Below are 15,226 nucleotides of genomic sequence, written 5' to 3'. Positions count from 1 at the left end.
CTTTCTCCATTCCACCAAAGTGCTGGGTCATCCAGAGCTCTGAGTTGGCCAGGGTCTTATCAAACGTCACTCACAGCAGGGCAAGAATTAAAATCTAGAGCCTGATGGCAGCTTTCCAGAGGACAGAATAATAATAATAATTGCTTACACTTATATAGCGCTTTTCTGGACACTCCACTCAAAGCGCTTTACAGGTAATGGGGACTCCCCTCCACCACCACCAATGTGCAGCATCCACCTGCAAGCACTTTGAGCCTTGTCTCACAGCTGTTTGTAAGTTGAGCCAAACTGAGATCAGAGGTTGAACCCTGAAGACAAGTTATTCACTTCTATGAGTAAGCATTTTCTACATAGTTCACTTGAGAAAAGCAGGATGATATATATATATACACGTTCAGGTGGGTAGCTGCGTCAACATGCGTAGCCTGCAAAGGAACAAGTAATAGGCTTCGTTTCGTCCGTGGAGCCTTCTTCAGGTGTGAGAAAGACAAGTCACTTACTGCCTTGTCTTTCTCACACCTGAAGAAGGCTCACGGCCAAAATGTTGTGGTTTCTTTCTCCTTTTTTTCAGCATGGAATAAACCTATTACTTGTTCCTATATATATACATGATCAGTTTATATAATACAATACAGAGCCAGAAGTGTAAAGTAAATGAATATATTTATTTGAAAACATTTAAACATAACTAATGGTGACTGAGACTGTAGTGCCCATTTGCTGGAAAATCCTGTTTTCTTGTAAAATTATTTGATTCTGTAAAAATCTCAAACTTCAGTGACTTCATGGAAAACTATTCAGGGAAATTCAGAAGACCACCCCTTTCAAAAAAACAAACAGACATTTGAATTCATTTTCACTATCATTTTATGTACTGACGTACTCACGGTAACCTAATGCAGTTTTACTATGACAAAACAGAAGCGATACTTTATGACAACGTCTATTCCACTCAGTTTACTACTGTGGGAACTGGAAAAATCCAGTCAGGGAACAAAAGGACAGAAGCTCAAAGGACAATACAAAGAAAGATGTGTGTAAACAAAATGTGTAGGTGTGTATTGTTTCTGGAATTGCTATGTACAGGTAACACACACATAATCTGTGGTTCTCAATATAAGAATCAGGCCTTGCTTACTCATTTTGCTTCCCTCAGTGAAACGGGCTACGTAGTCTTAGTTGGATAACTTCTTTTTCCAACAGCAACAAAACGAAACACAGTCTGCAGCTGCAGGCCCTGGTGCATTGCACATCCACCAGGCTGACCTGAAAATGTTAATGCATTCCTAAGACCAATGCGTGCTGGAAAGAAATCTCATTCCATCCTACAATGTCACTGATCACCCCTGATTGTTTGCAGCCAAGCCTCTGAGGCACACCACCAGGAGATCCTTCTTATTTTGCCTTATTTCCTGGTTGACGTAAGTTTGCAATTACTTAACGCCATGGTGGCGTGTGTTACAATGAATAACAATGCACAAGAATGCGTGAACCACACGCAGGATTAAAAAAAACAACAACGTGTGGAACATGTCATGCTTGAAGAGCGAAAAAGCTCCCCCCCCCACCAAGTCAGCTGAATAGCTGAGCTGTTCTACCCCCGATGTGGTCACGATGTGCAGGGTCACACAGAGAAATTACGCAAAATGCTATTCTTTGAAAGCCGGCTACTGTTACAGATTACAATCTAGTTTCACATGGTATAAAAAAGGCCTAGACACCAAAAGAGCAACTATGGGGCATGCAGGTGATTGTCCAATCAGCATCTGTGCCACCACCGTCAGTTTCTACCCCCACAAAGGTACACAAACACAATGCATTTAAGTCTCCGACAGGCGAGCTATACAAAAAAACCCAACACGTTTTCTTCTTGACAGGCCAACAGGAGTGATCGGCAGTACATGTAGCGGGGGCTTGATCCCTCTGAAGCTGCAGGGGTGCAGGGCCTTACGTGATGTCCTTCTGCCTGGGAGGCCGGTGAATATTTCTCACCACACACTTGACCATCCACTCGATGCCTTCGTTGACTCCTTGGCTGCAAAGCAGGAAGCAGAGACAATGAGTTTGTTCACCTCGATCACGTCATGAATTCAAAAGGCAGAGGGGTGACCCAATCAAATACAGCTGTATTGTGGTAACCGTGTTGCACCCTGGAGAAATGGGATCTGATTGTCAGACACGTACTGTAGGATCCAGGGGAACCACTCTCTAGCCTGAGAGATTCTATACCCTGTGTCTGCACTGATGCTATAAACCCCCTCTGGTGTGCACAGTTGATCTCAATAATCCTGTGTGTATTCGTGCATTCTCAGAAAGCCTATCCCAGGAGTAGGGGCTGCAAGGTGAGACCATACGCTGAACAGGACAGCACTCCATTGCAGTGCAAACACACACAGACAGATTAAGAGAAATGTATTAATTAACCTGGCCATTAACTAACCGGACTGGAAGGTGGAAGGAAACTGAAGCACCTGGAGAAAACCCGCACAGAAATGGACAGAGAATACAAACTCCACAGAAGGCTCTCCAGTCTGAAACAGAATCCAGGGCCCATGTCCTGCATTGTATTAAATTCCAGTGTTCCACAGTTTTCTTGTGTGTATAGTAAACGCATTATATATGCTCATTATGAAGTCTTTAATTCCTTGTACAGCCATCTCGAAGAAATGATACCCCTTGGTTTTGTCAATTCTGGCAATGCTGGTCCTGACATCTGAAGACATTCTAAGAGTTTATGCTGTATGCACCGAGAACAGCCTTGAGGACAGATTTCTGTTAACATTAGTTGTGACAAAAGCATTGTTGGCATGAGCACAAAACATGAGCTAGAACACCCTGTCCTCTCCTTTCCATAAACACCTCGCCTCCATGTAAATGTCAACTAAGCAAGTCCGTGTGGAAATGATCAACACTAACGTCAATCTAAACGCAAGGGCTCCCCTGAAAATAAACAGTGCTTTTTGTTATGCGCATTCGCCTCGAGGAAAAACATTCCACATTGAGTTCTTTGGATGCTCTCGGGCTGGATGTCCCAGCCTTCTTCATCTGATTAATGGGAGCTTCCACGCATCAGGGCAGACTTCTTAAACCCTACTGTGCCACTGATCCAGTGCTCTGTCATTGAGATACCTTCCAACCTAGGTAGTGCACTCAGCAATACCAACCTGCATCACTAAAGGAAGGCCCGAATCCACCTGCAAGACTCCTAGTTTGTCCTGAACCTAGTTTGTCTCGTTGTCAGTAACCAGTCTCCTGCTCGGCACCATACCATTGGCTCGGGTCCCTGCAAGATTCCCGGACAGCGGCGCAAGCTGTGCTCGCCTCCAGTGCTGTCAGATCGCGATCGTCACCTTTCTCTCAGTATATCTGCATATCTCCGTCCTGCCTCGGCCGTCTCTGTCAGCCTCCGTTCACCCGCCCACTTCGGCGGTCTCTGGCTGTGAGCCCCTCCAGGTGTTCTCACTTGGGTTCTCGCGCCTGTCTGCATCAGCTCGCTGCGTCATAACGCTCTTCTGCCCGAAACTCCCTTTTTATGGGTGTCCTGCTCACAGGTTTTGATCAAAACTAGCTGCGATCACAGATCTCAGCTCTCTTGGCGGATTTTAAGCACTTTCAGATCTCAGCTGACAAACGTATCGCTCCGTGTAAAAGGAGAAAACGCAATGTATTTACATGTTTAAATGTCATCCATGGGCAACAGATGCTTTCTGTTATGAGGTGAAACCCCAGAAGGTGCACTAGTGGAAAATCAGAGATGCATCATTCTCCATTTCTTATAGCACAACCTCATGCTGACACAGCAGTTAAAAGGGAATTTTCAGAAATAAAAAAGCAGCAAAACATTTTACGGCAACTATGGCAACTGTCTTGGGAATGCCTCTTCTAAAAACAGCAAGCTGAATTTAAACTATTATTTTGCCAAGTACTTATCCAATAAACAGCTCCCCCCCTCAGTTTCTGAGCCTTGATTTCTGTTTCTTTTGTTACAGCAGAACACTCGTTTTATTTTTTGTACATTTTTGCAGTGTGTTTTCTTATTCCCTTGTGCTCTAAAACGAATTTTAAAAAAAGATTCAATGTCTATAGGGGTAGTAATATACTTCCTTGGATTAAGATTAAAGCAGTGTTTTTTTTCCAGTGTAGGCTTGTACCTCAAAAGGGAATTCTTATCATCACTCTTATTAAACTTTATTGAGGTGAATTCATTACAGAGCATTCAAATAACTCCCACACTCACCGATCCCAGTTTTGTCAAAGAGCTTTTTTTCCCCAAAGAATATCCTAATATTGCAGAGGCACTTGAGCCTTCACAAGACCCCAGATGAGATGCAAATGACTGTAAATTCCTGCAGTAAACTGGATAAAAAGGTTGAAAATGAGCCAGTTTCAAGGAGAAAGACAAAGTGGTGCACTACAAGGTGGGTTAAAGGGGAAGAAAATGGTTTTCAGGTAGAAAAGGTGGCGAAACACCAGAAGGTTGAAGAAAAGAGAGGAAGTTGATTCCCAAATCTGTCCAGCTGGAGAGTAGCCTGAACACAACCGAAAAGTAGGGCAATACTACACTCTTATCAGCAAAAGAAAGCCCAGGGCATGCACCACCTGAACAAACACAAGGAGCCTGTTTTATAACTGTTGTTTGGACTGAGTTGAATCAATTGACACACAAAATTCCAATGGGGTCAGGACATCCACAGATCAGCTCCCGTGACAAGTTCGGTTCGTAACTTTGTAGAACAACAGTAAGGCAGCAGGCCGGGCCCATGTGAAAACAAACATATGGGAGTCTGTTTCTCAGATAATGGCAAGACACAAGTCTTAACAAGTGCATTCCCTGTGCTTTACAAGTGGGCGGAGTCTGAGGGGTGTGAGAAGATAAGGGCAGGTGAGCCTAAGAACTCCAGGCCTCTGGCTTTCCTCACGCCCACGAACCACGGCCTCCCTTTGTTCCTTGCTTGCTCTTTTCTCACGAAGGAGTCTGTCTCACACAGATGGCAAACTGAAACACAGGTGAGCCAGGCTACAGCTCAGCACCCTAGCTCCAGAAAACGTCTTGGGATCAAATTCAGAAACTTCCATTCTGAAACGAGCCTTTCTGAAAAACCTGCAGCTTGAGTGAAAAACAAGCCAGAGCCCAAAGTCCAAGTAAAACTCCCAATTCACTTTAAGTGCAAGAAATAATTAACTTAGGGTTCACCAATGTGCTCCTGCCAGTTAGATTTGTGCCTATACCCTCGATAACCTGCAACGACCTTTTCATTTGTGTCATGAACACGCAGAAGGACATTTTCCTTCCACAGCTAAATTATTTCAAAAATAAACCGGGACTTTTATGTAATCAAATGTATCCGTTATGCCAGAAAAAGAAAGCATTTTAAAGATTTTTGAAAAGGGTGTTGTTTTCTCAGTAACATACTGTCCTAATAACATTTAGTCAAATTCAAAATAAGGAATGTCCTTCCGCTTGCTAAAGATTTCACAAGGCATGTGAAAAAAGGTCACTAACATTCGTTTACTGCCATGTCTCTGGACTGGGGCAACAGAAGCGGTAAGTCAAACATCTTTGAAAATACCACAAAATCCCCTTATGTGTGTTAAAGGTAACTATATCAATTACACGTCATGGCGAGATGACTGCTACTCCCCCTGGGTGGAGTCCCGTGTTTCCAAGGCTGTTTTTAATGGCCGTGCTTCCAAATGAACACAATCATGTTGCGATGAGCTTCTGGTTCCAGTTAATTTCACTTGATGTGTCTGTAACAATCTTTAGACATGCAGCTTTTAAGCTACTGAATGTTATTTGGAAACAATAAGACTGGCAGTGTGGTGGATCCAGTTTTTCACAGCTGGGTGGAAACAGTTTCTCACACAGCCAAAGTGCTGAAGGCTGCGGGCTTGTTGCTCGGGAACGCACGCGGGGCTGAGCTCTGAAAGCCCTCCAGGCTGCGCACGGAGCACATGTGCCCTTACCCGGTGAGCGCTGTGCACGGCTGCACCAGGCAATCTCGTTTCCCAATCTTCGGCGCGCAGTCGCTGAACGCCGTCTTGATTTCCGGAACTGACAGGCAGCCCTGGGGGACAAAAAAAAAGCAAGGGGTCCAAAATAAAGTTGTTTTATTTTCAATAGGTTCCACAGCTTGTTCCCATCTCCCCACGCCCCCCCCTCCCCCCCACTGGGAAGAGAAGTGCCTCTGGGTGCCTTGCTTCTACGCGACACCCATTTTTGGCCTCTAGGTCGCGTTTGGCTGCTGATTGTGAAGACATTCACGGGACGGACGTGGTCATTTGCTGGTCAGGATTGTGAACACTTGAGTCCGGGCCCCTCGCAGGTTATCTGTTTTCAGGACTAAAACGATTCCGTTGTTTTAGCCTGTTGATGTAGGACATGCCTTTGAGGTCAAGCAACGTAATGCAAGACCATATGGCAAAAGAACTTTTCCGCATTTGCCTCTGCCTTACAAACACACTGCAGTACTAACTCGGCCACTCATTTTGCAGTTCACCATATTTTCCCACAGTAATACTGCACTATGCAATTCCTATACCTTGTGTCTTGCTGTAGCTCAATTTTCCCTGTTTTCACCTGTGTGTCCTATAGTAAACTCTAATGAGGTGCCTGTAAATTCCTACTGTGCATGTACCATTTCCTGATTTAATTCCCACCATTTCATGTGCTACTGACCTAATGCAGCTTTTGGGGTTTTGCAAGAAGTTAGAAAAGGCCCTGCCACAGTTCTCAGTTCAGACATGTGGCTTCAGGTGCTCTGTAGCGAGAACACTAAGAGGAAATGGATACACGATATTGAATATTTTTAGCCACTCCAGAACAAAAGAACAATTGCAAATGGGGGACTTTAATCAAAGTAGTTTCAACCTCAAAAATATGGCAGAGTAGTTTATTACAGATATCCTTAATCCTTTGTGTGAAGAACTCCCTCTTGTTCACCATTGTTATACGGTTTCCATTTGTGGACCAAAGGCAAGATGTAACTGCATGAATGTACATTTTAATGCCCTGTTATTGACACTTGTTTATCCCATTTGTCTTATCTGTTGTGTGTGCAACAGGGATGCAGAAATTCGAGCCACTCTGAGTCAGTGAAATAGGAACAGGGATCAAGCCCAGGAAAGACGGTTTAGCACAGCCAATCAAACAAAGCTGGTATGTCTTTCGACTGTGAGTGAATTAGCAAGACAATTTAGAGACACCAATTTAACTAGATTTCCTACCACCAACATGGGACGAAACCAGAGAACCCATGCAAATTCCACACAGAAAGTGCCCAATCCCAGAACCTCCAGAATCCTAGAGCTCTGAGGAAGCAGCCACACCGGTGTGCAGCCCAGTCTCCTTTGTTGAAACTATCTTACACAGCCTAGCTTCACATGTCTCCATGCATCTTAGATTAGGAAAAGTCTCCCCCTGGTGGAGACAATTGATATAAACTGTTCTTTGAAAAAATGTGCAGAGATTCCAATTGCTGCAGTATTGGTAGCAACTTCTGCAGTATTATCCGATTGGCATAGTTAATTTTAGAATTTAACCAAAGAACGTTTCCAATGCAAAACTCAGACTTTGAGGAGAGACAAAAAATGTACATAGCAAAAGCTACAGTAACTCAGCACAGGAAATATTGTAAAATAATGTGTCCAGATGTACATGGAACAGTTTACGCTAACCCATAGGGCCTACTGATTCTGCTGTGGTCTTCTGCACAAACATTACTGCTGAAGATGTAAGACTACAGGTTTTGTAAAATAATCAGCAGCACTGGCTTGTACCAGAGCTGGAGCTGGGGGGGAGCTTGATTAAAGCCGACTCTGGTGCTCTGGAGAGGAGCTGGAATACTGGAGCTGGGGGTCTCAGCACTGGTGTGGAGCTGGAATACTGGAGCTGGGGGTCTCAGCACTGGTGTGGAGCTGGAATACTGGAGCTGGGGGTCTCAGCTCTGGAGAGGAGCTGGAATACTGGAGCTGGGGGTCTCAGTCTGGAGAGGAGCTGGAATACTGGAGCTGGGGGTCTCAGCACTGGTGTGGAGCTGGAATACTGGAGCTGGGGGTCTCAGCACTGGTGTGGAGCTGGAATACTGGAGCTGGAGGTCTTTCAGCTCTGGAGAGGAGCTGGAAAACATGGAGCTGGGGGTCTCACAGTCTGGAGAGGAGCTGGAATATTGGACCTGGTGGTCTCAGCTCTGGAGAGGAGCTGGAATACTGGAGCTGGAGGTCTTTCAGCTCTGGAGAGGAGCTGGAATACTGGAGCTGGGGGTCTCAGCACTGGTGTGGAGCTGGAATACTGGACCTGGAGGTCTTTCAGCTCTGGAGAGGAGCTGGAATACTGGACCTGGAGGTCTTTCAGCTCTGGAGAGGAGCTGGAATACTGGAGCTGGGGGTCACAGTCTGGAGAGGAGCTGGAATACTGGAGCTGGGGGTCTCAGCTCTGGAGAGGAGCTGGAATACTGGAGCTGGGGGTCTCAGCACTGGAGTAGAGCTGGAATACTGGAGCTGGGGGTCTCAGCACTGGTGTGGAGCTGGAATACTGGAGCTGGGGGTCTCAGCACTGGTGTGGAGCTGGAATACTGGAGCTGGAGGTCTTTCAGCTCTGGAGAGGAGCTGGAAAACATGGAGCTGGGGGTCTCACAGTCTGGAGAGGAGCTGGAATATTGGACCTGGTGGTCTCAGCACTGGTGTGGAGCTGGAATACTGGAGCTGGAGGTCTCAGCTCTGGAGAGGAGCTGGGGGTCTCTCAGTCTGGAGAGGAGCTGGAATACCGAAGCTGGGGGTCTCTAAATCACTGAAAGAACTAAGGCTTCCTTAGAAAAGGGTAATCTATCAGCGCAGTGCCAGCTGGAGCAAAGTCCATCACAGCCAAGACACGTACGAAACACTGACTGTGAAGCACTTTGGCCCATCTCCATTGGGTCGGGTTGGAGGCACAGGCCCTGCTCCCCTGCTCTGATCACCCCACCCAGGTCCCGGCTCTGGCTGTGATGTCCTGTTTCCTGGTTGGCCATTCGCACCGAACACAGAATTGCAGGCAGTGTAGCAGACCCACCTCCACGTCCTGCTTATTGGCCAACACCAGGAGAGGAACGCCTTCTAAAACCTCACTGCTGATCATCTTCTCTGAGAGAGAAAGAAAACAACTCACAACAACAGCACCTTGCGGGAGCATCCACCTCTGTCCAGTGATGTTGCATTTTGAGGACGTCTTAAAATAGGGCACCGCTAGAAGGGAGCGAATACTTTTACAAGGCACTGTAAATAAGAACATCACAAAAGTGCCTTTTGCAGAATGCTTTTACTGCTGTACCTCAGAATGCACACAACCATGGGAATGCGAAAAACTCAGACATGTAAAGACATTTGTCTCCAAAGCACTGAGTTCTTGGTCATGTTATCAGGCCACAGTTCCCAGTTACACAACAGATGCGACACTGTTATAACATTATAACGTGATTGAGGGGTCCATACCTGGCAGACTGCATCATGTGTGCTCCACATTAGAACAAGGATTACTATTCTTGGTCCTGACTCATTTACAATCACACGAGTCAAATTAATACTCTATATACAGGAACCTCTCCTCCATTCTTTAAAATTGACCCCAGTCTTTCATATACATTACATTTATTATTAATATAAGTTAAGTTTAAAATATACAGAAAATAAAAACATTTGTACACATCTATAACTGTAATGGTTCACAGTTGTTTTTTCCAAAAAATAGGGAAGGGCTTATTTTTACTTTCAGAAAAAAGTATAGTGCTATAGCTTGGGATATAGAATAACTACTGTATCTATTTCAACAACTATTAGTGCTCCAGAGCTTTTGCTTTCTGTGATAATATACTTGTTCTTTTACGACACTTGTATTTTTGCTAAGCACAAAACAACTCAATAAAGCACTGTTTTAAAGTTAATTGCCTTAAGAAAACACTGATGTACATTAATTGCTTTCTCCATTTGACTGGAGGTTGGGGAGTTTCTTCATTTAAAGTGATAACTTGATAAATTAACTTTTTTTTTATTTCTACAGATCTGAACCACGGTAGGAGAGCTGTGTGTTTGAAGAATTCAGCAGAGGGCGTCTTTTATGACATTTAATTTGCAAGTTTAATGCATTGGGGCCCTTACTAATTTTAAAAGTTTTTTTAAAATTTTAAAAAACACTTCAAAATTGCTAAAATTGCACTTTCATTCTGGATAGTTAAACAGCATAACATTAGCAACAACAACCGTGAAACCATGAATTACTTTTAAATATGTTAGACATGTATGGCCTACTGTTTCTGCTTTAGTCTTCTGCACAAACATTACTGCTGAAGATGTAAGACTACAGGTTTTATAAATTAACCACCAGCCCTGGCTTGTACCAGAGCTGGGGCTGGAGGGGAGTTTGATTCAAGCTGGTGCTCTGCAGTGGAGCTGGAGGTTACAGTCTGGAGAGGAGCTGGAATACTGGAGCTGGGGGTCACAGTCTGGAGAGGAGCTGGAATACTGGAGCTGGGGGTCTCAGCTCTGGAGAGGAGCTGGAATACTGGAGCTGGGGGTCTCAGCTCTGGAGAGGAGCTGGAATAATGGAGCTGGGGGTCTCAGCTCTGGAGAGGAGCTGGAATAATGGAGCTGGGGGTCTCAGCTCTGGAGAGGAGCTGGAATAATGGACCTGGGGGTCTCAGCTCTGGTGTGGAGCTGGAAAACATGGAGCTGGGGGTCTCACAGTCTGGAGAGGAGCTGGAATATTGGACCTGGTGGTCTCAGCTCTGGAGAGGAGCTGGAATACTGGAGCTGGAGGTCTTTCAGCTCTGGAGAGGAGCTGGAATACTGGAGCTGGGGGTCTCAGCTCTGGAGAGGAGCTGGAATACTGGAGCTGGGGGTCTCAGCTCTGGAGTAGAGCTGGAATACTGGGGCAGGGGGTCTCAGCTCTGGAGTAGAGCTGGAATACTGGGGCAGGGGGTCTTTCAGCTCTGGAGAGGAGCTGGAATACTGGACCTGGAGGTCTTTCAGCTCTGGAGAGGAGCTGGAATACTGGGGCTGGGGGTCACAGTCTGGAGACTGTAATATACACTGTGCTCTGAAATACTTTTCCAGCATCTCTTCTGTGGTGCAGCCATGGTAATCCAGCCTTTGTGAAAACATTTTTCTCTCTATAAAACAGCACCATTCCTAGATACAGTACCTGACTAGCAGACGTAAGGACAAAGGCTCCCTGCTGTACTCACCAAAGGCATTCTTCGATTCAGACAGCCGCTCTTCATCAGTGGAGTCGATCACGTATATCACCCCATGGGATTCAGCATAATACTGCACCAGGAGGGAAACAGAGCTGAATCAACCCTGAGCAGAGTCTGCATGAACACCTTTCTCCCCCTTTCCCTTTCTTGCAATATGTCTCGGTGTTGAACAGGGATTAATTTTTGCCTCAGTACAAAGTGGGAAAAGACTGCAAGACGCGTCAGTAAGGCCACATCTGGCACATGGTGTACAAGTTTGTGTTCCAGATTACCAAAAGACATTGCTTCTAGGGAGTTTTCCCAGGAAAGAGTAACCAGGTTAGTTCCTGGTTTTAAAGTAATGTTACACACAGAATATCTTTCCAGGTCTTGAAAAAATGAAATTATGAGGACACTTGATTCATGCATTTAAAATCTTTCAGGTTATTAACTCAAATAATCAAGAGTATTAGTTCAGAACCAGATGTCAAAAAAGTGGATATTGAAAGGATGTCCATTCAGTACAAAGTATTTTTTCAACAAGTTACCCATTACTGTTGTTATAATGAAGCATCAAATGGTTCCATATGTTCTTATATATAGGTCCTATGACAGCTTCCTTTTGGTAGCAAGGCTCTGGGAGGTGTGCAAAATAAATGACGGTTGTAATTGGGCTCAGGAATTATATATAACACACCCTAATAAAACAAACACTAAAAAAGTTTTAAATAACATTTAATACCACTGATAACCCTTCAGTGACCTCTAGTGGTCTTAATGGTCACTGCAGGTGTCTCCATGGGATAGCCTACCACAATTGTGAACAGCAGTGCTTCATGCCTCACATTGCAAAGCAACTGATAAATATTTAGGAAGAAGATTCTATGAATCACAATATGAGCTATTCAGTTGCAGATTGTAGCTATACAGTTCCATTATAGCCAGGGCCGCATGGCAGTGCAGTGGTTGGCATTGCTGTCTCATAACGCTGGTGCCCTGGGTTTTAATTCCGGACCTGGGGTGCTGTCTGTGTGGGGGTTGTATGGTCTCCTGTGTTTGCGTGGGTTTCCTCTGGGTGCTTCCATCTCCTCCCACAGCTCAAAGAGATGCTGGTAGGTAAACTGGCCCCAGTGTGAGTGTGTGTCTCTACGTGCCCTGTGATGGACTGGCATCCCATTCAGGACGTATCTCGCCCATGGCCCCCCAGCAACCCTGAATTGGATGAGGCGGTTAGACCAGTTCAGGCAACCCCACTGCCTTGCCTTACTTTGTCCCACAGTGACTGCAGCTCGTCTTGACCTCCCAGGTCCCAGAACATGAGGCGCGCCTTGCCCACATCTATTGTGCCAACTGATCAGGAAAAGGGAAGGACACACAGATCAGTCTGATTTTAAACATTGGCGGTACTGTCTAGATATATAAATATACTGTACAATGCATTTCATACAAAGAGGATCAAAACTTACTGTTCAAGCCCACAGTGGTGGTGATCTTGGACAAACTCATGCCCTTATAATTCTTGCTGAATTTAGTCTTGGTCTGCTCCAGAAATGTCTATAGCAATAAATGGAAATGGATGAAATCACTCAGTTGGCAAAATCTCACTGTCTAATAATACACACACATATATATATAATGCATTTGCAAGTGTACAATAAGAGAATCACATGCAGGATTTTATATTGCCCATAAATCATACTGTCCATAGGTTTAAAAGGCATTCACTAAATTCACTAAAACAACTTACAGTTTTCCCTGCATTGTCTAAGCCGAGGATCAGAATGCAATATTCATCCTTCTGGAACATGTATTTGTACAGACCCGATAATAAGGTGTACATCCTGGAAAACAACAACCAAAAAAAACAAAACAAAGATCATTTAAAATGCCCATTTGGACTTTAAAAATACACATTAACAGATGCTTGATATTTGAGCAAGATCATACGCATTGCTTGATACTTTAAATCAATGCAGAGTAAAGATGTAGAGAAACGAGCCAGTTAATACATAGACAGGTAGGTGTAGATAGATCCACAAGGTAGGTGAAGAAGTCCTTTTTGGATAAGAAATCATGTGTGAGATAGGATTTATTGTAGTGAGAAATTTACCTTTTTTCCCCCAAAAAGCATAAAACCAAGTTTGCTAGCTAGCAGAAAGTAACTTGGTAAGTGTGGCTAATGACAGCCTTCTTACACAGAGCACAAACAGGATGGGAGACATGTGTTGAACTAGTCTTTCCAAACAATCAAGTCATAATATGGTATTCTTTGAAGAAAGTTCAGGTGGGCAGCTGCATCAGCATGCGTAGGCTGCAAAGGAACAAGTAAAAAGTTTATTCCATGCTGAAAAGAGAAGAAAGAAAACACAACAAATGAAGAAATGAAGAAATGGGGACATGGACTCACAGTGGTTACCACTGCAGCCTCAAAGCGCTGGGGTCTAATTTATAACAATGATCTAGATTCCGGCATAGTTAGTACCAAAGTCTGAAGATTATTTCAAAATAGGAGGATTACCAAACCAAACTGAAGATGAAAACACAAAACAGGAAGATTCTGATAAAATGCTCAACTCGGAAACACCCTGTCCTATGATGTTTAATCTAGACAAGTGCATATTATTACATGCCGAAAGTAAAAATGCAGTATAGATACAAAGTGAGGAACAAAGGACTTGAAAAAGCTAAATAGAAAGTGTTTGTTGACATTTTTATCTCCAGTTACAGTGGGCAAGCAATAAAAAGGTCAACAGAATATGAGGGGGAAATTATTAAAATTTCAGGATTTAAATCGAGGGATGATTTGTCAAAACTATGCAATGCACAAGTAAGACCTCACTTAGAACACTGCATGATGGTCACCATGTGACTAGAAGACTAGTGCGCTTCTGAAAATGTTCTAGAAAAAAGAGCAAGCAGGTTCATTCACATTAAAAGGATGCCCTACATTTTCGGGACAAAGTGCTGAACCTTTTTAGTCTCAAAGGCAGATGACAATGAGGGGGACCTGATTTAAGCCTTCAAAATCCTCAAAGACATTGCCAGTGTCAGCCCAGTGTATTTCTTCACAATAAACAGAGAAAGACAACCCAGAAGTTACAAGAGGAAACTAGATTGGAGAACTTTTAAAACTGAGAACAGGATACACTTTATGGAAGGGCCATTATATGTATTATTTTATAGAGTTGATAATGTTATTATTATTATAACTATTACGTTATAACTATAATAAATATTATAATGTATACTCCGGCCTCATCAGGGAACGACTGGATGAGAACCCAGGATCAATAGCTTCTAGTTACCAAACGGGCGAAATGAGAAGAATCGTGACGTTAGTTCCGTGCTTCTGATTATATCTCGGCTAATGTTTACCTTTGTGTCTGGGATCGCCCGCACTTTACTTGCTGTTTAAGGTCTCAATAATCCAGCTGAGATGGAATTGAGATGATAGATTTCACTTTATAAAACCGTACAAAGGCGAATAGCTTACACACTCTCAGGTTAATATAATTGTAAATGCTAGTTCTTTTGTATTGGGGTGGATGTATTTAAAAGTGCGCTGTTAGAGATGACTGGTATTCCATCTAATTTTACTTAGGACTAAAATCCTTGTATACAGTACTGTCAAAATAATGAGCTCAATTACATTATAAAACAAACAAAACCAACTGGTTTGCAGCAGTACAAACCACAGGCTATAACTATTAACTCTGAATCAACATCCCTGTAAAATAATAATTTCTCTAATCCGTCGCTCTTTTCCTTTTTTGTTACCATCCTTAGATGTTAAAATAACCATACATGCATTTGAAAACTGCTCTTATAACACATTTCCTTGAACTTACCTTTCATTTGCGACCAAGTCATCATCCGTAAATAGGAAGTGCTTACCGACTGGCAATGCACTGTAGGAATTGATGTTTTTTGTTGGTTTCACCCCCATGGCTGCTGAACGGATGTCCTGAGCTTGAAAACTACAAATCCCAGGATACCATTGGAAAGGAAAAGGCTGGCGT

The 15,226-nt window shown here is 43.8% G+C and overlaps 1 protein-coding gene across 4 annotated transcripts; it reads right to left on the bottom strand.

The window, feature by feature from the left end:
* Window positions 1-646: 646 nt before the first annotated feature.
* arfrp1 (ARF related protein 1) lies at window positions 647-15,168 on the bottom strand. 4 transcript variants are annotated; one of them, XM_088608411.1, is made up of 9 exons: window positions 15,056-15,130; window positions 13,318-13,518; window positions 12,955-13,048; window positions 12,674-12,761; window positions 12,475-12,557; window positions 11,217-11,298; window positions 9,050-9,120; window positions 5,968-6,068; window positions 647-2,035 (listed from the first exon to the last, which is right to left on the bottom strand). In XM_088608411.1, the coding sequence occupies exons 3-9, from the start codon at window positions 13,045-13,047 to the stop codon at window positions 1,948-1,950; spliced, it is 606 nt and encodes a 201-aa protein (XP_088464537.1). In that variant the 5' UTR covers window position 13,048; window positions 13,318-13,518; window positions 15,056-15,130; the 3' UTR covers window positions 647-1,947. The 4 variants fall into 4 exon arrangements, with proteins under 4 accessions (XP_088464537.1, XP_088464539.1, XP_088464536.1 ...); XM_088608413.1 differs by having other exon boundaries at window positions 13,403-13,518; XM_088608410.1 differs by lacking the exon at window positions 13,318-13,518 and having other exon boundaries at window positions 15,056-15,168.
* Between the last annotated feature and the right edge of the window lie 58 nt (window positions 15,169-15,226).

Source organism: Lepisosteus platostomus, chromosome 15, assembly GCF_059453375.1.
Source record: "Lepisosteus platostomus isolate fLepPlt1 chromosome 15, fLepPlt1.hap1, whole genome shotgun sequence".
NCBI lineage: Eukaryota > Metazoa > Chordata > Actinopteri > Semionotiformes > Lepisosteidae > Lepisosteus > Lepisosteus platostomus.
This window is presented reverse-complemented; position numbering and strand designations above follow the sequence as displayed.

Excerpts from the sequence above, each read along its gene's own strand:
- arfrp1 (XM_088608410.1), bottom strand. The coding sequence starts at position 15,153 with ATGGGGGTGAAACCAACAAAAAACATCAATTCCTACAGTGCATTGCCA. Across the intron at positions 11,299-12,474 it reads TGCAGTCACTGTGGGACAAA|TATTATGCTGAATCCCATGG; the intron begins GTAAGGCAAGGC and ends CTCCTGGTGCAG. Across the intron at positions 2,036-5,967 it reads CCGTGCACAGCGCTCACCGG|CCAAGGAGTCAACGAAGGCA; the intron begins GTAAGGGCACAT and ends CCTGCTTTGCAG.